This window comes from Gobius niger, assembly GCF_951799975.1.
Source record: "Gobius niger genome assembly, chromosome: 18".
NCBI classification, from domain to species: domain Eukaryota; kingdom Metazoa; phylum Chordata; class Actinopteri; order Gobiiformes; family Gobiidae; genus Gobius; species Gobius niger.
The window spans coordinates 2,124,433-2,149,180 of NC_136869.1; the positions used below are offsets into that span (position 1 = coordinate 2,124,433).

General features: G+C 41.9%; 1 protein-coding gene across 1 annotated transcript; it reads left to right on the forward strand.

The window, feature by feature from the left end:
- Positions 1-2,377: 2,377 nt before the first annotated feature.
- On the forward strand, positions 2,378-24,748 carry klhl15 (kelch-like family member 15). Its single transcript, XM_079576115.1, has 9 exons — positions 2,378-2,490; positions 8,612-8,750; positions 8,975-9,163; positions 17,542-17,766; positions 17,931-18,092; positions 19,542-19,751; positions 19,835-20,025; positions 20,139-20,358; positions 23,748-24,748. The coding sequence occupies exons 1-9, from the start codon at positions 2,471-2,473 to the stop codon at positions 24,267-24,269; spliced, it is 1,878 nt and encodes a 625-aa protein (XP_079432241.1). The 5' UTR covers positions 2,378-2,470; the 3' UTR covers positions 24,270-24,748.

A 24,748-nucleotide genomic window follows, 5' to 3' on the forward strand; every position in this document is an offset into this window, starting at 1 on the left:
GGCTGTGAAGTTCAGAGTCTGTCGGAGCGACTAAAGTGGTGAAGTCGTGGATGTAAAACATGTCAATATTTGTGAATGAATACTTGAGGGAAAGCCGGCTTTGCAAAGCGATGTTGCTGTTTCCCAGGATCGCAAAAAAACGTGATAAAATAAGCATCACACAGGCTCTTTTTTTATACTCTGACATGAAAACTAAGAGGGTAATGGAGGAAACCAGCCCAAAATCTCCACATTGACCACAGTGTGAGAAATCTATATTTTCACCTGCAGTCTCGCCTTAAAGGAACAGGCCACAGTTTCTCCATACTGAGATATGTTCTTAGATGAGTTGATGTGTACCTGACTGGTCTTTACGCGTGTGCTCAATCACACAAGAAGACCAAAGATGTTGTTAGCATTTAGCCTCTTGTAGTATATTCCTATGGACCCAAAAGGGAGTGAAGTTAGAAGTGACTAAGCTCTTCCATGTTTTCCATATTTAAATACGGTTACATGAGTAGTTACAGGAAGTATAGTTACACAAAATTAAACATGTCGATTTTCTAAGCGGATTGTGTCGCCTTCGCGGATCATTTTGACCATCTCAGGATGCATTTGGATGCAAGGTGACACAAGGGGGCGCCTTCCAACCTTCTCAGTGTAAATGTGAGTTGACTTTCTTCAGAGTGAGACTTTAGGTCAGACACCATGAGTGACAGTAACATGAGGCTAAACACAGTGAGCTCTTTGTTTCCAGTAAAAAGGCTGAGGCCTTATTGCTCTTCAGGCACAGACTGAGAAGTGAAGAAGGAAGTCATGGAGCTTCTGCTTTAGACAGAACTTCAGACTTCTGCTGCATGTAAGAGTCATATCATATTCTGAAACTCACATATGTAGTAAAAACATATATGGAAAATTATTATTACAACTACAAAAATCCTGTATAATCTTTTTTTTTCTTTAAATTTACTCTCATTCTAAAAAAGAAAACCCAAACAAACCCTGACCATTTGTATCTGCTGTAGAGTCATGTTTGTCCCAGTTCCTCTGAGTCGTGGTGGGTCCTGGTGGACCATGACAGATGTGGACAGGACTGTGGTAGATCTACTTTTACTTTGGAGAAAATAGTTGCTATTGTAACTGTTGAAGAAATGAACCTCACGAGCTTCTTCTGTAACATCTGTCCACATCAGTCCTGCTGCACCACGACTCAGAGGAACTGGGACAAACATGACCTACAGCAGATACAAATGACCTGGGTTTGTTTGGGTTTTCTTTTTTTTGTATGAGAGTAAAACATATATATATATATTTTTGATTAGATGCAGGATTTTCAAATATTTTTCTTTATGTAATTGTAATAATAATTTTCCACATATTATGTTTTTACTACATATTTGAGTTTCAGAATATGATATGACTCTTACCTGCAACAGAAGTCTGAAGTTCTGTCTAAAGCAGAAGCTCCATGACTTCCTTCTTCACTTCTCAGTGACTGAAGAGCAATGAGGCCTCAGCCTTTTTACTGCAAACAAAGAGCTCACTGTATTTAGCCTCATGTTACTGTCACTCATGTGTCTGACCTAAAGTCTCACTCTGAAGAAAGTCAACTCACATTTACACTGAGAAGGTTGGAAGGCGCCCCCTTGTGTCACCCTGCATCCAAATGCCCGGAACATGACAGCGGGTCAAAATGACCCGCGAAGGCACAAGGGTTAAGGGGAACTATATTGTTAGGCGTAACAACACAGGAGCACTTCGACGTCTGCGCAGAAGATAAAATGTCTCAGCAGTCAGTGTTTAAACGTCTGGTATTGGATCAGGGAGTTGATTTATGCCCTGGACTCGTGTTTCTCAAACCTTTAACACCAACTTAAATGGCACCTCATAAAATCTTTGACCTTCCAAGTCCCACTGAACCTAGGAATAAAGTTTGCAACAGAAAAACAATCAGCTTAAATTTATTCCTAAGGCCTAAATGATAATATGTGGGCGACCGAAGCCTTTTACAAATATGCACGTACAGATGGCTCATTTGAGGAGAGCTGGTTATTTGTACACAAGCCTCCGCACTTCTCCACCCGGAGGAGCATCACTGTTCCCTGTGGTGAAAGTGCGGACGAGATCAGGGAAGGTTTGTTGGAAATATCAGTGTTTAATTTGCTGTGATTGTGGAGAACTTTGCTTAGCAGCACTGCAGTGTTTAAGCATCATCCCTCGCTCCTCTCTCCCCCTGCTCCCCAAAAATCTAACACAAACAAACAGAAACTTCACTAAAGAAGCTGCAGGATCATTGATTCGGTGGATTTCATGTCTCTGGTGCTTTTGTCCAGTGCTACGTAAATAGAAAACGACCTTGTTCTGTAATGTAAGTTTTCTAATGGCTGTTGTGTTGTCGTCCAGGTGACTGACGCTCGGACACGGACTGCAGTCGCATCCACCGGACACTAGGGGCACTGTCCTCTGATTGGCTCGGACAGCCCCCTCTGACATGCCCGTGGCCAATCAGAGGTGAGCGAGCGACGAATGACGTGTGAACGATGCAGAGTCTGCTGAGGATGTCCTGAGAAAAGTTCTGCTTGTTTTCTGACACAAACTGTTTATTTAAATATAGTTCAGATTTTTGACATAGGGTTATCCAGAGTGTTGTTGATTTCTGGAGATATACATATTTTTAATTGATGCCGTCCTCATATTTGAAGAGTTTAGTGGTGCTAGGCTAGTGCATGTCTATGGTAACTAGTAGCCTGCATTAAAAACAGTCTGACCCAAACACAGAGCACCTGAGGCAAATCACTTATAACACCAGACTAACCATATAAATGTTGCATTTAAAATAACTTATATTTGAGCAGCTTCAGCTTCCTGGTTGTAGCTACGCAGCGGCGGAGTGATCTGCTCGGTTACCGGATCTACAGTAGTTTGTTTACCTGTGGCCGCATCACTACACGTGGAATTCACAAAGGAGCTTTCTACAAATTAGATATGGCAACGTTTGGAGGATGAGGTTTTTAATGCAGGCTGCTAGTTACCATAGACATGCACTAGCCTAGGGCTGCTCGATTATAGAAAAAATAATAATCACGATTATTTTAGTAATAGTTGAAATCACGATTATTCAAACGATTATTTGTGGCCTTAAAAAAAACAACGTTATTTTATTAATTAATTGACTGCGGAATTCTTCCGCAGTCAATTATTGGTTTTCATGTTCTTTATTGATTGACTGCGGAATTCTTCCGCAGTCAATCAATAATCAAAATGCATCAAAATGCATCAAAACGTTCCGCATGTTGAGGAGAAGGTGCTATTACTTTTGAGACTTCTGCAACTTACGGTTTTTCCGCAATCGGCCAAAATGTCGGAGATTTTTCCCATTGCCTTATAATGGGGCTGCCGCAAATCCATGCTTTTCTGCACTTTTTTCTGCATTTTATGCAATTTCTGCACTTTGTGCATGTTCAGCTTCTGCAACTTGTGGGTTTTGAGAAAAAATTGTCCTTCTGCAGTTTTCCAGTTTTGAAATTTTTGCATTGATGTGTATGGGGGAATCCAGCCAATGGGGAAACTCCAGGACTTTCAGCCATTTGTGCAGCTTCTGCCAATCAAGCACTGAGGCCATTTCAACAGTTTGACCAGTTTATGGAATATAAAAGTTTATGCAACATTAATAATTTATGCAAATTAACCACTTTATGCATTTTAAAGCGTTTATGCATTTTACATAATTTATGCAAATTATCCCATTCATGCATTTTACCACTTTATGCAGTTTATACAGTTTATGCAAAATAGATTATGCAAATTGAAGAGTTTATGCAATTTCTGCATTCGCTTCCCGCAATTCCGCAGTCAATCGCAATGGCACAGCCATTGCATTTCTAGTTATTATTCCTCTTCCATCTTTTTCCCGATTTTCTAGAGCTTTCAGCACCTTCATGCTTTGTGCAATTTATGCAAGTTATGCATCAAAATGTTCCGCATGTTGAGGAGAAGGGTGCTATTACTTTTGGGACTTCTGCAACTTACGGTTTTTCCGCAATCGGCCAAAATGTCGGAGATTTTTCCCATTGACTTATAATGGGGCTGCCGCAAATCCATGCTTTTCTGCACTTTTTTCTGCATTTTATGCAATTTCTGCACTTTGTGCATGTTCAGCTTCTGCAACTTGTGAGATTGGGGAAAAAAATGTCCTTCTGCAGTTTTCCAGTTTTTTTATACGAGAGTTTGAAATTTGTGCATTGGTGTGTATGGGGGAATCCAGCCAATGGGGAGACTCCAGGACTTTCAGCCATTTGTGCAGCTTCTGCCAATCAAGCACTGAGGCCATTTCAACAGTTTGACCAGTTTATGGAATTTAAAAGTTTATGCAATATTAATAATTTATGCAAAGTAACCACTTTATGGGATGTAACCAGTTAATGCATTTTAAAGCGTTTATTCAACTTAAGAGTTTATGCCATTTAGGATTTATGAATTTTAAAGAGTTTATGCAATTTACATAATGTATGCAAATTAACCCATTCATGCAGTTTACCACTTTATGCCGTTTAGACAGTTTATGCAACATGACATTTTATGCATTTTACCAGTTTATGCAAATTTGATTAAGCAATTTGAAGAGTTTATGCAATTTCTGCATTCGCTTCCCGCATTTCCGCAGTCAATGACGCAGCCATTGCATTTCTAGTTCATTTTTATTATTATTTTAAAAAACAACTATGGACTACGGGGTCCCCTCAGAACAGCTGGAGGAGGTGTGTGTGGATCGGGAAGTTTGGGCATGTTTGGATTGCTGCCCCCATGACCCGGCCCTGGATAAAGCGGAAGAAAATGGATGGATGGATGAAACTATGGACGACATTTTCTTTGGACAATAAGAGCTTTTTTTTTTTTTTAATATGCTCACGTTTCTAAACTAATCCTATTGCTGGGTTGCAGGTGACATCACAGCATTCTAAAGGCCTATACTATTATATAGAGGAACATTTATTTTGTTTATGAGGAAGTTTTTGGTCTTGTACAGAGAGATCATGGACCCAGTGATTGATATTAATGATCATTTTTGTAATTCATACATTTTCTTTCTTGCTACGACTTGTGAAAGTGTAATGCTGTTAATAGGAAAAACTGGCTCCCGCCCCCCACTGGGTCCGGTGACATCATCATTTTCTAGAACCTGCAACCCAGCAATAGGGACACCTGCCCCCTGCTGGCCAGCCCTCACACCTGTCCAACAGAGCCGCGCGGCCTGATGACATCATCACACAGCGCTAATGTTTTTATGTCAGACCAAAGCCTGAGCCTTTAGCTCGTGAAATATGAAGGGAACAGAAACAATCATCTCAGCAGCATGAAGTAATAAGAGTTTGTTTGAGCTCCGTTGATCTGCTCCTGAAGAAGAGTTTTAGACTTTTCTACTAAACAAAACCAGGGCCTGAGCAAAGGATGTCGAGGCTTCTAAACAGCTGTTCTCCTTCAGCACAAGGTGAGCTCTGAACAGTGGCGTTATCTCAAGGGTTAGGTATAAAAAATAGTAGTACGATATTATTTACAGTTCTGTCGCTGCGCTGGTGTTTCAGCCGATCAGACGCGTCACACAAACCACACAGGACGGACTTTTTGTGCTTTGGATGGACGAGCGTGAGGGCATCCTTAATAATCGTTTGTTCTCGATTATGCTATTTTTGTGATCGTCTAGCGTAATAATCGAAATCGTAATCGAATTTCGATTCATTGCACAGCCCTACACTAGCCCAGCACTAGCCTCTCCTCAAATATAAGAACTGCATGAATTAGAAATACATATATCTTCAGAAATCAACAATGTTCTGGATAACTAAGAAATGAGGCCCTGTGTCAAAAATCCTGAAACATAGAAATATAGTAAACTAGTTGGAGACTCAAGTTGTCACAGAGATGTTTCCGGACGTCCCCTGGACATAAGGCCAGTCTCCAGGTCGTCTCGGTGAATATGAACAGGTTCGATTTCAGCCAGTGTCTGTGGTCTCCGCAAAGTCTCGAGCAGTTCTGTCTCGAGCTCATGTTCAGCCCTATAGTTTAACACTGAGGAGATGGAGAAGTTGAATTATATGTGCCTGAAATAATGAGTATACTGTATGAACAATAATCACATGGCTTGGTAAATACGTTGATATTCTTGCCCTGATGTAAAACGGCGGCGCTCGGGGCGTCTGATGCTGCGTTGGTGAAATCGCTGCTGAGTAAACGCTGAGGTCTGACTCTGACGACCTCTCTGACCTTCACTGTCTCTCTGACTCTCCGATTCTCCGCCTGCCAGTCTCGCTCTGAGCCGCTGTTTCGCTCTGACCCAGTTCAGTCCCGAGTGTCATCGCTGCGAGTCGCTCCGAGCATCGTCACTTCCATTACAATCAGGGCTGCTGTCAGTCTGAGCTCAACTATAGATAAACATATACACTGGTCACAGCGAAGACTGAGTAGGGAAACTAGTCTGCAACTGTGGAGTTTAGTGTTTAACCTCTTAACTCCCGCCTGAACCGAGATCATTTTCTCCAGTTTAGCTTTACCCAAATCAAAAAGCTTCTTGGGGAAAAAAAGCACCAAAACAGCCACAAAAAATGAGAAGAAAACAAGGATGTAAACGCAACAAAAAAAGAGACAAAAATTCAACAAAAATGTGACAAAAATTCAACCAAAAAGTGACAAAAAAATCAACAAAAAGTGACAAAAAAATCAACAAAAAGTGACAAAAAAATCAACAAAAAGTGACAAATAATCAACAAAAATGTGACAAAAATTAAACAAAAAAGTGACAAAAATTAAACAAAAAAGTGACAAAAATCAAAAAAAATGTGACAAAAATTCAACAAAAATGTGACAAAAATTCAACAAAAATGTGACAAAAATTCAACAAAAATGTGACAAAAATTAAACAAAAAAGTGACAAAAATTAAACAAAAATGTGACAAAAATTCAACCAAAAAGTGACAAAAATTCAACAAAAATGTGACAAAAATTCAACCAAAAAGTGACCAAAAAAAATAAACATAAAAAAGGTGACACAACACAGCAACAACACAAGGAAAAAGATCAGTTTTGTGGGTCTTAGCTTTCAAATGAGGTGTTACACAGGCCTAAATAATGGCCAAAGAGCACAGAATGCATTTGGTTCAAGCGGGTGGTAAGAGGTTAAATTGTGTTATTTTTGCTTTTCCAGCATGTTTTTGTCGCTCTTTTGTTGGGTTTTCATCCTTGTTTTTGTAACCATTTTGACGCTTTTTTCTAGAAGCCAAACTCGGTTCAGGTGGGGGTGAGAGGTTAAAACCAACCCTAACCCTGTGAATGTGAGCTCAGGTAGAGATGTGTTTGGATTGAAGCCTGTGATGTTCAAATTTTCGGAAGACAATGAAGGCTTATCTCGTCTTAAGACATTAGAAAGACAATACCCTTCAGTGAAATAACAAATGGACCTGACGGAGTAAAACCAATGTGATTTCTGGATTCAGCGCGTCACAGTAGAGCTCCACAGTCCCGCCTCCTCTCCGGTCCGGAAGTAAAACTGCTTTGAGACCGTATTGATTTGGAATAAAGTCTTTAACTCTTGGGCTGAATCCAGCTCTGTGGTTCTAAAGCGACCGCAAAGTCAGACGCAGGTGAAAAAAGCACGTATGAGATCCATCTAGTTTAACTGTGAGCCTTCGTCCTAGAACTACATTACCCAGGATGCTCGGGAGTCCCATGATCTACTACGAGGCTTGTGATTGGTGGAGCTTCACGTTCCCACACGTGTTTATTTATTGTAATGTAGAAAAGATAAGATAATCCTTTATTGATCTCACAAAGGAGAAATTCACTTGTTACAGTCGGCGTTCAAGAAGATCACTCAGAGTTAGTAAAGTGCAGCTGATACAGAGATTATTGCACATGTTACTTTACAGTCCTATTGTACAGTGTGACAGCAGTGGGGATGAAGGCTATTATACATATTATACATATTATAAACAATGTATTCAAACATAATGCAGGCAGATAGTTGACGTTTTATCCATATCTAACACTGATAGTAAGAAAAACGTCAGATGGATCAAAAAAATGTTCCCAACGATCCAATTAAACGAACCACCGATCATTTTTATTCCCATTAGCAGGATTCAGATTGTTTAATAGTGAAATAATATAGAACTTTTGTCTGCAAAGTAAAAGAAACTCTCCGTGTTTGCTGAAAACCTGGTTGCCTTGACCAGCGGGCGCGATGTCGCAATGGTTCTTGGGATACGGAGTTTCTATAGTCAGGAAGTGAATGATGTCACAGCCTTGGACCTTTGCCTTTTCTTCAACATGTCGTCTTCTTTTTGGATTGAAATGAAACATTTTATGCTCACGAATTGCTACATCGCTGATTAGCTTTTGCGGTGACGTTAAACTCTTAATATTTGAATTTTTGGAAAATCGACGGTCGTGTAGACGGGGATATTTTGCTTCCGGAGACTGCAAGGGGTGGGACTGTAGAGCTCTATTGTCCTAAATCTTTTCACAAATCTGTGTTTTCTGCTTGTTTGACTTGCATCACATATTCTATTTAGTTGATCTTTCATTTGTTTATCTTTGAAAATAATCTTAAGCCCCGCCCCTCACCTGTCTGTCTGCGCAGGTGTGTTATGTCGGGGGCGGATGTGGAGGTGTACCTGTCCCAGGTGCATGATGGGAGTGTGTCGTCGGGGTTCAGGGCGCTGTATGAAGAGCGCCTCCTGCTGGACGTCACGCTCATGATCGAGGAGCACCACTTTCAGGTGAAAACAGTGGTTTTATCTGTCCTTTTGTCCTGACCTCGGGTGTTTTCAGCACATTTTTCTGATGGTTTGAATGAAAACGCTTCATCATCTTTATCGAGAAAGTTCCCAAAAGTATTCAGATGTATTTTTTCCTCCCTATCCCCCTGCAGCGTCTGGATTTAAACCAGACTGGCGTGCCTTTCACAGCGTTACAGGCTCTAACGTCCCTCTGTGTCGCTCAGGCTCACAAGGCGCTGCTGGCCACGCAGAGCGATTACTTCCGGGTGATGTTCACGGCCGACATGCGGGAGCGGGACCAGGACAAGATCCACCTGAAGGGGCTGACGGCCGCCGGCTTCGGACACATCCTGAGGTTCATGTACTACGGCTCCCTGGAGCTCAGCATGCCCACGGTCCAGGAGATCCTGCAGGTAACTCTCCTCCACGTAACGGAGCGCGAGCGCAGGACACGAGGCAGGAACAGGCCCGAAATAGGACTGTAGGTGTTTGAGCGGAGGAGGCCGAGCGGTCAGGAAGCACAGTCAATAACTGTAGAGGAAACGCACTTAGAGGCTGAAGTAAGAGGGAAGAGACTCTCAGTGCTGAGGTATTTCAGATAAACGTCACGTTAAATGAGGCTCACGTTGTTTTTGAACCTGGGTGTGCACCGTTAAAGGCCCTCTACCTCATTTGATTCTGATTAAAATGTTGGTGGTGGTACAAACTCATCCCCAATCTTCCTAACATATCCGTAGCATCCCAGTTCTTCTTCTTTTTTTAATTATTTTTATTAGCATTTTTTAAAATTTCACACAGGCAGGATTTTAGGACAGTATATTGGTCTGAAAAAAAAAAAGAAATAAAAAAAAATGATAATAAAAAATGTCCCCACCACTCAGGTCTCCTATCCTGTCTCCAACCCATTCTCTAAACCCTTTCCCCCTTCCCACCCATGATCCCTCCCCCCCATCTGCTAGGAGCCTGAAGGAAAGGAAAGCCCGTAAGGCAAGAAAGAGAAGAAGTAATTGAAAATAAGTTTAGAAAGAAAAGAGAAGAAAAGGACAGTAGAAGAGAAAAGAGTAAAATCAAGGAATGAGCAAAAAAAGATATAGTAGAGTTAAACACAACAGAAATGCACTCACACATACATACTGTGAAGAAGGGAGGGGAAAAGATAATGATAAAAAGGTTTTAAAAAAAAGAAAGTAAAAAAAAAAAGAGGGGGAAGTAAAAGAGCAGGGAAGGGAAAAGTAAGACAGTTAATTGTGACAATAGGTAGCGTTCACGATTTAGAATGTGATGATGTCATAATGTCAGGTGGAGGGCGGGGCCAATACAACTCTATGGGAGAAATGCAGTTTTTGGAAGAAATCTCCAAAACAAAAATTGACAAATGTTTTTCCTCTTCAGTATTTGATCGTGATTGGATTCTCAAACCTGTGATATTATTTTTATGTCTGAAAGTCTTTTCTATTGGACAACATCATGGTCATGTTTTCGCATATTGTCACCACTTTTTGACATTTTTCAGAGATAATAATTGTACATTAGTTCATATGAGCCGACAGAGGAGACAATGAACTTTGTGACAGTTTGTGTTTCATGTGGATTCCTCCAGTCACGACTGAGACATGAGCCAAAAAACAAAGACATAAAAATATGCATTTTGTCAGTTACCACCGTTACCATAGTTACCGTCAGTTGACCTCAACCTCAATGTTAAACTATAGGCTCTTTAGAATGTTGTGATGTCACGTGAACGCTACCTATTGGTAAATATATTCGTGGATGAAAGGTATTGTCTTAGACGTTATATTTCATTTTCTCTCTCGTCATCCATGACCTTAGTATTGTGTGAAAATGCATCCTCCATGTGTTTTAAAAACGGGTTCCATGTGCTGTAGAACCGTTTATGGGATCCAACAATGGAGGACCTTATTTTTTCGAGACGTATACATTGTAAAACTTCTTGCAGCCAGTTATTGATTGTTGGAGATGCTTTATGTTTCCATTTAAGAAGAATTTTGTCAGGGCAGTAAAGGCAATGGCACATTTTATAGTTGGTGACATATTCAAAGATGTAGGTAAACCGAACAGAGCAGTTAAAGGGTTAGCAGGTATATTCATTTCATAAATTCTGGACAGTGTTAGAAAGATGTCCGACCAGTATTTGTACAGCTTTGGGCCACAGGGACATGTTTACAGGCACATTTCACAACTTGTAGGGTCACTTTTCAGGGTCTAAAACTCGCCTGCAAGTTCATGAAATTGATACAAATGCTTTATAATTAGATCTACAGTTTACAATATACTGAAGGAAGACGAGACACATTTCATTCCATAACTAGAAAAAAATATCAGGTATAGCTCCTTTAAAGCTTTACATACTGTTTGTGCCCCGACGAACCACATGTAATCTCTCCTCGTCACATTAACCTCTTAACTCCCGCCTGAACCGAGAGCATTTTCTCCAGGTCAGCTTTACCCAAATCCTGTAGGCCAGTGTAACGCCTCATTTGAAAGCTAAGATCTACAAAACTCATCTAAATGGATCTATTTCCTTTTTTCCATCACTTTTTGGGGGGTTTTCAACTCATTTTTGTACTTTTGTACTTGACTTTTTGTCACATTTGTCCTTTTGTTGTCAAATTTTAGTCAATTTTTGGGCAAATTTTTGACACATTTTTGCCACTTTTTCATAATTTTTTCATAATTTTTTCATAATTTTTTGTCAATTTTTTGTAATTTTTTTAGTCATTTTTTGAACTTTTTTTGGTCCTTTTTTGTCCATTTTTTGTGACATTTTTGCCACTTTTTCATCATTTTTTCTAAATTTTTTGTACATTTTTTGTCAGTTTTTTGTCCTTTTTTGTCCTTTTTTGTCAATTTTTCATATTCTTTTTTTTTCAGTTTTTTGTCTAAGTTTTCTCACTTTTTTGTCACATCTTCATCATTGTTTTCGTCTCAGTTCTGTCGCATTTTCTCACCTTTTTTCCAGAAGCTTTTGGATTGGGGTAAAGCCAAACAGGAGAAAACGTGCTCGTTCAGGTGGGAGTTAAAGGGGTTAAAGAACATATAAAAGGTGTCAGATTTCCGAACGTTTAACAGTAAGACACATTAAGGACACACGGCAGCGCAGGATACAGGACGACGTGCTGACCACACTGTCCGCTGATCTCAGGACCGTCCTTCTCTGTGAGGACAGAATGACTCCGACAGTGACATTCGGAAACTGCCTCCTCCTCCGGGAGCACGACTTCCATCCGAGTTCTCCTGCAGCTGCAGGACGTCCCGGCCTGACCCTGAACCGCTGTCGGTGTAACTGATGTCGTGACGTGAGACGGTGCAGAAAATAACCGACCTTAAAGGAGCTATTCCTGATTTTACTTCTTCTTTATTTGACCCTCTTTTAGTACATTGTAAACACTGCATCACATTATAAAACATTTGTATCAATTTGATGAACTTTCAGGCTCTTTTTCTTGCATTTTTGTGAAAGTCGCCCTAAAATGTGACCCAGCAAGTTGTGAAATGTGCCGATAAACTTGTCCTTGTGAAGAGTTTGGAGGCTGCGAATATATTAGGAAAGTTACGAATGAGTTTGGACACAACTAACATTTTAATTTAGTGGCTTCCGATTTCCTTGCTTGTAATATGTAGCAGGGCTCGACACTAACGTAGTCCCGTCGTCCCGGGGACGGAAAAAAAAATGCATGGGACGAGATGAGATTTTACCCGGGACGGTCTCGGGACGATAGGCCTTTTTAATATATATGTATTTTTAGGGCTGCAATGATTCATCGATTAAATCGATGAACTCGATTAGTAAAATGCTTTGAATAATATTTTCCCGCTTCGATGATTTGCTTAAGTAATATTTCTCATTAAAACCGTATGAAACGGGGCCGCCTACGCGCCCGGAACTAAGTGGCGCTTGTTTCCGCACGGCCGCTTCCCAAGAGCACAGCTCTATGGTTGTAAACACCAGAGCGGAGCTCGCTGTGCTAAACCTCGTAGCCGGGCAGAGCCAGGTAGCGGAGCAGAGAACCAGGCTGTTGTAATCATCAAAACACGGCTCAAACAAGAAGAAACTCCACAACGAGAGGCGAAGACAGGACGGAGGCGAACGAGGCGAAAGGACACGGGCCCCCCCCCCGCTACCGCCACAACAATGCTGACAACTGCATCAGTGATGATTTACCATCAGGACCATCTACACTTTCATCCACTGTTACTTCAAAGTGTGACATGATAAGGTAACTTCTCTCCTTTCCCCCCTCACCAAACACAGACCTTTACATCCTACTGTATCTACTCCTCCGTCGCTGCAAAGTGGTTTGCGCTAAATATCTTTACGCTGTATCTACGATTTAAATTAAGATAAATAAAAACACAGATCTACATAGCGTGACCACCTGTCCCTCTTTTGACTGTCCTGCAGAGCCATGTCGTTCTCCTGCTTAACATGTCCCACTTTATCACTGAAGCCTCATGATTTTTGTGTTTAACTGCTTAATAATATATTGCAATCTGTTGCTCGCCCAGTGTTATAAAAGTTGTAATAATGAAAAGGTTGGTCTTTTTTAGTGGGATAAAAAAAAAAACCTGATCTATAAAAAACTAAACTAATTCCTCTGTACTTCAAAGTTCTGCCAAATTGTCCCACTGGTCTGTTTAAACTATTTGAGGTGGTCACACTATGTCAAAAGCAGAATAAAACTCTGTTTCATCTGTACTTTAAATTTCTCATATCCTTTCATTGCTCACAACAAATACATTTATGAACCATAAAAATATACACATTATTCCGTGCTATAGCAATACTATGACAAAAATAATTAAAATGTTTCTCCTCTTTTAGGAAACCCCTCTGGTTGAGATCCTGGGAAAGAAATGAATCACCTGAGCTTCAGCAGAACATTTCAAGATTCTGTCTCCAGTCAGGACCTACTTCACTTGAATAAGAACAAAAGTACTGAATAATATGAAGACACTCTGAAGCTGCTCTCTCTCCTCGTCATGGACATAAGGACGGGCGTTTCTTTATGAGAGTCAAATGTTGCTGCTTTTGGGACAAACTAAGAAATTAAGAATAAATGATGTTATTTCTAGCAGAAAGATCCTTTGTTTAAAACATTTTTTCTCCTTTTATAATCTGCTCTAAAGTCATGAAATGTAGTTTTTCAATATAAATGCAATACATATCTGATTACTCGACAAATCGATGTAAATAATCAATAGTTGCAGCCCTAATATTTATGTAAGTGAGTGTGCATGCCCCCCCTCTTCCCTATAAAAGAGCGAGAGCTCTATAAAATTCGGGACGGTTCACATCCATTTCGGGACGATGCCAAATGGTTTTCGGGACGGTGTCGGGACGGTCATGAAAAAAGTTAGTGTCGAGCCCTGATATGTAGTATGTAAAAGTAGCCACAGCTGCCCCGACCACATTCCCACGTAAAGCTCAGAAAGTACATCTCTCTCTTCTTGCTTTAGAGCAGGGGTAGGCAAGTTTTCTTAGCGAAGGGCCGATTTTCTTCATCGTAAATAGACCGAGGGCCGAAGGCTCTGATTATTATGGTTATTAGCCCAAAGTGAAGAACAACACTGGAAAAATGACCATCTTGAATAAGATAAATGACTTAGAATTTGATGAATTCAAGCTATTTTATGTTGAATTTGAGTCGGTTTGAACTAATCCAAGATACAAATGCCAATGCCACACGAATAAAACCCACTTTAAATCAGACAAATAATTGTTTTTCGCTTGGAATGACACAAAGTTATCTGAATTAAGAGAATAACGACTACTAGAGGTTTTATCTCATCTAAGACCAGACCAAATCTACTCAAACTTTAGATTTAATCTCTTAATTCAAGTAGATTTATGTCATTTCTTCCTTAAGGCGAGACACTGCAGGTGAATAGGGGGAAAAAATAAATGTAGAGATATCAATTTGAAACATTACAGATATAAATATGAGAAAAATATGTTTAACTTTTCTGTCATTTTATGTTTTCATATAAAAATAAGGCATTTTGAGCATTAAAATGGCCAAAATTGCCTATATTTTGGGCAACGAAATCAAAATAATGAATTGATCCAGATTAAATGTTATGGTTTTATTTTATTGACATATTAGTAACTTAGGTTTTTTCAGAGGGGATTTTGGATATTTTGTTTAGTTTTTCAATAAACTAATCATCAGTGAAAAAATCTGTAAAAACTCAAATTCCGCCTGTTTTTTTGGTTTCAAAGCTGAATAAATCAGGCTAGGAATTAGATATTAAAAAATCCCTCTGAAAAAAACTTCAAAACCTTGTTGTGTCTCAGCCTGTAAAGTGTGGAGTCTGTGGGAGCTTCTATAAGGGCTCAGGCTCTGCCCGAGTGCGGCTTCTCTCATTCAGAGAAAACCAGCCCTGAAGTTTTGTAGCGAGTGCGCATGCTCGGCCCGTTCTTCCACTTTTCCGCTCCAGCGTCTCGTAGGAGGAAAAACACCATATTTGGGTGAAAGCGTCATCACGGGGCCCCTTAGCAGGACACGTGGATGTCAAATCTGTCAATATTTATGAATGAAAACCCGCGGGAAAGACGGACTTTCTACTTCCGGGTTGCCCCCACCTCGCAGACAAAACATCATAAAATAAACATGCGGGTGAGTTTAGTCATTTTTATACTGACATGAAAACTAAGATGTAAAGGGAGGAAAATAGATACAAATCTCCACTTCCACCACTGCGTGAAAAATCAATACTTTCACCTGCCGTGTCTCGCCTTAAAACGATTATTCTTTTTCCAGTGCACGTCCTTCAAATGCCAGTGTTGTACATAATATATGACCTAATTGGGTGCATTGACAGTATTTCTACCTTTTTTCCTCCCATTTAACTGTAATAATGTTAAAAGTTCTCTCTGATTTGTGTAATAATGTTTCTCAAAATCATCTTGAGGGCCAGAGGTGCTGAGCTGAAGGGCTGGATTTGCCCCCCGGGCTTTATAGTAACTTCTAAAAACATTTTGAATCATTCAGTGGATGAACGTATGAGAGCGTATAACTGGACCAGTCATTAATATATAATAAAGTGACAAAGTTTTTGGCTCCTAAATGATCAGCTCAAACCTTTGTGGGTTCTCCTCTTGAATGTTCCTCATAAAAAGGCCACATAAAGGACACAGGAGTCCGTCTGCAGTATTATCGTGTCTAAACTCCCCTCCTGAGGCTGAAGTTGCAGTATTATCTTGTCTAAACTCCCCTCCTGAGGCTGAAGTTGCAGTATTATCTCGTCTAAACTCCCCTCTTGAGGCTGAAGTTGCAGTATTATCTTGTCTAAACTCCCCTCCTGAGGCTGAAGCTGCAGTATTATCTCGTCTAAACTCCCCTCCTGAGGCTGAAGTTGCAGTATTATCTTGTCTAAACCCCTCCTGAGGCTGAAGTTGCAGTATTATCTTGTCTAAACTCCCCTCCTGAGGCTGAAGTTGCAGTATTATCTTGTCTAAACTCTCCTCCTGAGGCTGAAGTTGCAGTATTATCTTGTCTAAACTCCCCTCCTGAGGCTGAAGTTGCAGTATTATCTTGTCTAAACTCCCCTCCTGAGGCTGAAGTTGCAGTATTATCTTGTCTAAACTCTCCTCCTGAGGCTGAAGTTGCAGTATTATCTTGTCTAAACTCCCCTCCTGAGGCTGAAGCTGCAGTATTATCTCGTCTAAACTCCCCTCCTGAGGCTGAAGTTGCAGTATTATCTCGTCTAAACTCCCCTCCTGAGGCTGAAGTTGCAGTATTATCTTGTCTAAACTCCCCTCCTGAGGCTGAAGCTGCAGTATTATCTTGTCTAAACTCCTCTCCTGAGGCTGAAGTTGCAGTATTATCTTGTCTAAACTCCTCTCCTGAGGCTGAAGTTGCAGTATTATCTTGTCTAAACTCCTCTCCTGAGGCTGAAGTTGCAGTATTATCTTGTCTAAACTCCCCTCCTGAGGCTGAAGTTGCAGTATTATCTTGTCTAAACTCCCCTCCTGAGGCTGAAGTTGCAGTATTATCTTGTCTAAACTCTCCTCCTGAGGCTGAAGTTGCAGTATTATCTCGTCTAAACTCCCCTCCTGAGGCTGAAGTTGCAGTATTATCTTGTCTAAACTCTCCTCCTGAGGCTGAAGCTGCAGTATTATCTTGTCTAAACTCCCCTCCTGAGGCTGAAGCTGCAGTATTATCTTGTCTAAACTCTCCTCCTGAGGCTGAAGTTGCAGTATTATCTCGTCTAAACTCCCCTCCTGAGGCTGAAGTTGCAGTATTATCTCGTCTAAACTCTCCTCCTGAGGCTGAAGTTGCAGTATTATCTCGTCTAAACTCTCCTCCTGAGGCTGAAGTTGCAGTATTATCTTGTCTAAACTCCCCTCCTGAGGCTGAAGTTGCAGTATTATCTTGTCTAAACTCTCCTCCTGAGGCTGAAGTTGCAGTATTATCTTGTCTAAACTCTCCTCCTGAGGCTGAAGTTGCAGTATTATCTTGTCTAAACTCCCCTCCTGAGGCTGAAGTTGCAGTATTATCTCGTCTAAACTCTCCTCCTGAGGCTGAAGTTGCAGTATTATCTTGTCTAAACTCCCCTCCTGAGGCTGAAGTTGCAGTATTATCTTGTCTAAACTCCCCTCCTGAGGCTGAAGTTGCAGTATTATCTCGTCTAAACTCTCCTCCTGAGGCTGAAGTTGCAGTATTATCTTGTCTAAACTCCCCTCCTGAGGCTGAAGCTGCAGTATTATCTCGTCTAAACTCCCCTCCTGAGGCTGAAGTTGCGCCTCACACTGCCCTCTGTGTCCCAGGCGGCGATGTACGTGCAGCTGACGGAGGCGGTGGAGTTCTGCTGCTCCTTCCTCCTGGCCAAGATGTGTCTGGAGAACTGTGCGGAGGTGATGCGCTTGCTGGAGGACTTCAGCGTGGGAGTGGAGGGCGTCCAGGAGCAGCTCGACTCCTTCGCCCTCGACAACTTCGTCCCGCTCATGAACAGACCCGACTTCCTGTCCTACCTCAGCCTGGAGAGACTGCAGGTGCAAACAGCCACTTCACAACGTCAATGTGGACATTTTAAACGGTTTTCTCCTGTTACATTTTAGTTTTAATATGTTTTCTCACCTGGAACCAGGCTCAATCCATCATTAACCCCTCTCACATCTGGCCCCGGTATCTGAACTCTCCCCCTCCCTGTGCCCAGGCCTACCTGAGCTCGGACGCCCTGAGCCGCTTCCCGGAGATCGAGCTGTACGAGGCGGTGCAGTCCTGGCTCCGACACGACCGGCGCCGCTGGAGACACACGGACACCATCGTCCAGTCGCTGCGCTTCTGCCTCATGACGCCGGCCAACATCTTCGAGAAGGTCAGGGCTCTACTGTCGGGAGAAGACTATGTTTATGGGTTGAGGTGAAAGAGGTCAGACTAGGCTCGGGCCTGAAACAATGAAGCTGGTTGAATGGTTTGTTGTCAAGCGCACTTCCTGCTGCTGCATATACTGCATTCAGAATGAACAAGATGGAGACTTTTCTGTTCTGTTTTATTGCCTTAATGGTTTGTGCAGCCCTGTGAGGCGACTCCTGTTGTGATGTTGGGCTTTACAAAACCATTAATTGATTTAGACGTCAGGGGCGAGTGATTTTAAATGTGTTCTGAAGCAGGAAGGAGCTCTTGACTGAAACATTCCTGCTGTTTTAGTTCTAACTAGTCCCTCTTTGATCCTGCCATGTCCTCTAGATCTTTAACTATAGCCATACCCATGGTCTATGCCAGGATCTCCCCAGTATTTAAGCTCATATCCAGCCCATGTGTCTGAATAAAGGACCGTTATTTGTGCCAGTGGACAATGGTTATTCCAGGTTAGCCCCGTTAGCTTGTTACAATCGCCTACAGCTCATTGTTGATGAAAAGTCCACAATAAACCACAAATGCATCAGGCCCGGCTCAGTGTGTGATCATCTCAAAGGCTGCTTTCTATAGTTACCGGCTTTATTGACGTCATTATTGCACAATACTTGTTTTCACCGGATCTGTGCGCTGCAAAGGAGCTAGTTGGCTCCGGGCGAACGGTTAGCAGCTCGGCTACGGACTTATTTACATAATATAATACAGTTGTATTGGTCAGAGAGATATTCAGAGGCTGTCAGTGCTTATGAAATGGCTGCTTTTTACTATAGTCTCCCAGGGACAGCTCACAGACACCGGGGGCAGCGGTGAGCTATCCCGCCCAGCCTTCGAGGCTCCCAGCCATGAAGGACAAGAATAGGAAGTTGCGAAGTTGAATGTTACCCATGATGCAAAATTCCCCATCAGATGAAATTTTGTGAGGGCAGAACGCCTGAATTGCTCCTGGTTAGTGTCCCAGATAAACTAACCCGGACGTGAGCACCTCCAGACTAACGGTTCTGCGAAGCATGTTTTCAACCGGCTGAGTCAAGGTTGGGTTTCTCTGTAGCTGAAGAGATGACTGTGCACAAATCAAGGTCTTGAATTGTGTTTTAAAGCCTGTGTTCAACAATGACTCAAAGAGACAAAATGGTTTCAATGGGAAGTCCATTAGAGCAGTGGTTCCTGTCGTGGGGGTGGGAGTGCAGGGCCAGGTCATAAGTGGTGATATTTGAGCAAATAAAATGACTTGGAAAGGAGTACAGGTGCAGAAATCTCTCTCATTTCAGTTTGTTTGTTTTGCCACTGTATTAGAGCGGAGTAGAGGACTTGCAGAGGGTTTTCTTGGTCACATTGGGTCCGTCTTATACAGGAACTAAACCTGGTCCGCTTCACCCCCAGCTTACCTCTCCTCTTTTCGTGCTCTCAGGTGAAGACGTCGGAGTTCTACAGATACTCGCGGCAGCTGCGGCAGGAGGTGGAGGCGGCGCTCTCGTATTTCCACGACGTGAACCAGCAGCCTCTGGTGGAGTCCAGGGCCAACCGCATCCGGTCGGTGCGAGCGCAGACCGCCGTGTTCAGGGGCATGATCGGGCACAGCATGGTCAACAGCAAGATCCTCCTGCTGCAGCGGCCAAAGGTCAGCGCGCCCGGGTCACACACACACACACACACTGGCAGGTTTCCACTCTCTCTCTGACTCCGTCTCCCATGATCCTCCAGGTGTGGTGGGAGCTGGAGGGCCCCCAGGTGCCGCTGAGGCCCGACTGTCTCGCCATCGTTAATAACTTTGCGTTCCTGCTGGGAGGAGAGGAGCTGGGGCCCGACGGAGAGTTCCACGCCTCGTCCAAGGTTTATCGCTACGACCCGCGGCAGAACTCCTGGCTGCGCATGGCCGACATGTCCGTGCCCAGGTCAGTTCACTTCCCCAAACGCTCGCATCACTGTCAGGACAATCCAAATATGGTCATTTCCTTTGCGGGAGACGGCAGACGAGAGAAATCCTCTGACTCCGTTTGTGCCGCAGGTCGGAGTTCGCGGTGGGCGTGATCGGGAAGTACATCTACGCCGTGGCCGGTCGGACGCGGGACGAGACGTTCTACTCCACGGAGCGCTACGACATCACGGAGGACCGCTGGGAGTTCGTGGACCCGTATCCGGTCAACAAGTACGGCCACGAGGGCACGGTGCTCAGCGGGAAGCTCTACATCACCGGAGGCATCACGTCGTCCTCCACGTCCAAACAGGTCCAGCACACTTTTGTATCAGAACTTGCAGCCTGTTGGGCCAGTGTGACGCCTCATTTGAAAGCTGAGGCCTACAAAACTGAGCTGAAGTAACACAAGCGTAATTATCATGTAAATCTATCAAATAATGACTGTTGTATCAAAATCAGAAAGAGCTTTTGTTAACCTCTTACCACCCGCCTAAACCAAATGCCTTCTGTCCTCTTTGGCTATTATATAGGCCTGTGTAACACCTCATTTGAAAGCTAAGACCCACAAAACTGATCTTTTTCCTCGCGTTGTTGCTGTGTTGTGTCACCTTTTGTATGTTTTTTTTTTCTTTCTTTTTTTGTTGAATTTTTGTCACATTTTTGTTTAATTTTTGTCACATTTTTGTAGAATTTCTGTCACATTTTTGTTGAATTTTTGTCACTTTTTTGTCACATTTTTGTTGAATTTTTGTCACATTTTTGTCACATTTTTGTTGAATTTTTGTCACATTTTTGTTGAATTTTTGTCACATTTTTCTTGAATTTTTGTCACATTTTTCTTGAATTTTTGTCACATTTTTGTCACATTTTTGTTGAATTTTTGTCACATTTTTGTCACATTTTTGTCACATTTTTGTCACATTTTTGTCACATTTTTGTCACATTTTTGTCACATTTTTGTTGAATTTTTGTCACGTTTGTTGCGTTTACATCCTTGTTTTCTTTTTTTTGTGACTGTTTTGGTGCTTTTTTCCCAAGAAGCTTTTTAATTAGGGTAAAGCCAAACTGGAGAAAATGGGATCCGTTCAGGTGGGAGTTAAGAGGCTAAAGAGCTTTTGTTAAACCCAGATGCAGAATTGAAGAAGGGATAGAGTCAGGTGAAAGGCATTAGCGTTCACTGTAGAAAAAGTGGACAAATAATCCATATTTGTATCTACATAACATTATTCTGACTGTGGAGATGAATCAGGCTCAGACTGTGTGAAAAGAGAAATTGTTAGTAAATCGTTACAGTGAGTTATTACTCTATAGACACATGGCCGCAATGTGGTCTCATTTTTTATTTGTCAATTATTGAACATTAAGTTGATATAGTAATTGTTGCTATGTCCTAAAGAGGGGTATTATGCTTTTTTCAATCACATAGCACCAGTCTATATCACACTACAATGATGAGCAAACCTGCTGTTGGTCTGTAAATGCAGTAAATTAGAATAACTGCCTTGTATAAAATGTCTCTCTCAAAATGGCTGTAGTGAATGTCTTGAAATAGGCCTCTGTCTCTTTAAGAACCTCTGAGCCTTTAGACACGCCCCCTCCACACGCCCCCTGTGGCATCAGTGGGGAGGGGGTTCTGCTGAGGAACAGTGGTCGGTTACTCGGCTGGTGACGAAAGCTCGGAGGCGTCTCCAGGAGGTGGGGGCGTTCCTAGGAGGACTCAGGCAAACCTATCCCTAAAATGGCCGCCATCAGAGTTTTTACAGATTACTCAAAAATACGTGAATGTGCCAAGGCAACACTTCAGGCATGTTTTTAATGAGGGAGGGACAGAATAACATGATGGAAAGCTTGAAAAAGTCCATTTTGCATAATACCAAACGGGGTAAATGTAGCCCCACAGCGCCTCCTGTTGGTCAATTCCATGCAGTTTAGACAATGGCCCGGTTGCTCTGCTTCCTGACCACGAGTCTAAGTTCAGCCATTGCCCTCCATTGTTTTAATAATTTGTTTTTTACTTTTTTTTTAGGGACGGCCCACTAAAAATGTCGGGGTAGCAGAACATGCTAGTGATCTATTACAAAGCATTGCACTTTAAACAACTTTAAAGCCTGGTGCCTAATTTTCCTAAACTTTCTACAGCTAGATATTCCTCCTGAGATTACGCTGGGTTAGTTACAATTAAACTCTTACCTCCCACCTGAACAGAGCACTTTCTCTCCAGTTTGGTTTTACCCAAATGTAAAGGCTTATTGGAAAAAGTGTAAAAAAAAATCAAATAAAAATGTGACAAAAAATAATAAAAATGTGACAAAAAAATAAAATTAAAATGTGACAAAAAAATAAAATTAAAATGTGACAAAAAATAATAAAAATGTGACAAAAAATAATAAAAATGTGACAAAAAATAAATAAAAATGTGACAAAAGAACAACAAAAATGTGTCAAACTCTGGCAAATATGAGATGAAAAAGAATGTGAAAAAGTGACAACAACTAGGCAGCAATGGGAGGAAAAGGATCTGTTTTGTATGTCTTGACTATGAGGCGTTACTCTGGCCAATATGCTGTAAGCGCCAGGTGAGAACTTGTTAGATTTGGGTAAAGCCGAACTGGAGAAACTGTGCTCGGTTAAGGCGGAGGGTAAGAGGTTAAAGAAACCAGGCTGGTTTTCATAAGGAACATTTTAGAAATCTTAATGTGGGCCTGACTTTGATTGACAGGCCGTTAGCATTAGCGCTAATGGCTCGGGCGCAGCTACAACAGGGCCGAGTCTACAGTGAAGATCCCGCCCTTATGCACTTTTCAGGAACATGCTCGATCAGAGAAGGGGAGGAGTCTGTAAATCCGCTGTTTATTCCCTTTCAAACGTGGTTGCTATGGCGAACGGGGAGAAAAAAAAAAAAATCAAATCAAAAATGTGACAAAACACAATAAATAATGTGACAATAAATAAAAATGTGACAAAAAAATAAATAAAAATGTGACAAAAAATAAGAAAAATGTGACAAAAAATAAGAAAAATGTGACAAAAAAATAAATAAAAATGTGACAAAAAACAATAAAAAATGTGACAAAAAATTAAAAAAAATGTGACAAAAAAATAAATTAAAATGTGACAAAAAAATAATAAAAATGTGACAAAAAATAATAAAAATGTGACAAAAAGATAATAAAAATGTGACAAAAAAATAAATACAAATGTGACAAAAACTCAAAAAAATGTGACAAAAAATAAAAAAAATGTGACAAAAAAATAAATAAAAATGTGACAAAAAACAATAAAAAATGTGACAAAAAATAATATAAATGTGACAAAAAATAAATAAAAATGTGACAAAAAATAAGAAAAATGTAACTAAAAATGTGACAAAAACTCAAAAAAAGTGACAAAAAATAAGAAAAAAATGTGACAAAAAAATAATAAAAATGTGACAAAAAATAATAAAAATGTGACAAAAAAATAATAAAAATGTGACAAAAATAAATAAAAATGTAAAAAAAATAATAAGAAAAATGTGTAAGTCTGTGTAGTCTGTAAATCCGCCGTTTATTCCCTTTCAAACGTGGTTGCTATGGCGAACGGGGAGGAGTTAGCAGACGCTGTTTATTAATTTTCTAGTCTATGGGTCTGAAGCGGTTTCTATAAACACACTGGTCTAAAGCGTGAAATCAGACATAACGCCTCCTCTCTCTTTCTCAGGTGTGTGTTTTCGACCCGGGGCGCGAGGCCGGCTCAGGGGCGGGCCCTCCGGACAGGCCACGCCCCTCCCGAGCGGTCCCCCTCCTGTCCACCAACCACGGCGGCTGCTGGGAGAACAAGTCCAAAATGAACTACGCCCGCTGCTTCCACAAAATGATCTCCCACAACGGCAAGCTGTACGTGTTCGGCGGCGTGTGCGTGATCCTGCGCGCCTCCTTCGAGTCGCAGGGATGCCCTTCCACGGAGGTGTACGACCCGCAGAGCGACGAGTGGACCATCCTGGCGTCCATGCCCATCGGGCGCAGCGGGCACGGCGTGGCGGTGCTGGACCGGCAGATCATGGTGCTGGGAGGACTGTGCTACAACGGCCACTACAGCGACTCCATCCTCACCTTCGACCCCGAGGACAACAAGTGGAAGGAGGACGAGTATCCCAGAATGCCTTGCAAACTGGACGGGCTGCAGGTGTGTAGCCTGCACTTCCCGGAGTACGTCCTGGAGCACGTGCGGCGCTGTAGCTGAGGACGTTTGGGGGTTTTTTTTTACGCCGGGACTCGCAAAGGGACGAAGGGTAAAAGTCTAACCAGCAGCTTCTCAGTTCAGGCCCGAGCGGATCCGCCGCCGCCGCCGCCGTGAGGTTTCTGACACGGGGAACGACGATGTAAAAGGTCTGCCCTCGCTGGTTTCACGCCGGGACTTAAACGGAATATCTGTCCCTTTTTTTTCACTTTGGTTTGGATCGATGAAACGCACTGGAAGCACTTCGACGATTTTTAGAGGTCGAGCTGAACCCGGAGTCAGCGCCGATTAGGACGAGTTTTAGGTTTGATTAAATGTAATCTCAGCAGGTCGTGAAGACACTGTCCCTCGCTGCTTTTGTATTCCCGCTGTAACACGACGCCAGAACAAAGGGTGAAAGACGCCAGTTCTCAGACAGATGTTTCAGACGGAGCAGGGGCAGGTTTTACGTTCTCATTTCTACATTTTTAGAAGCAGAATCC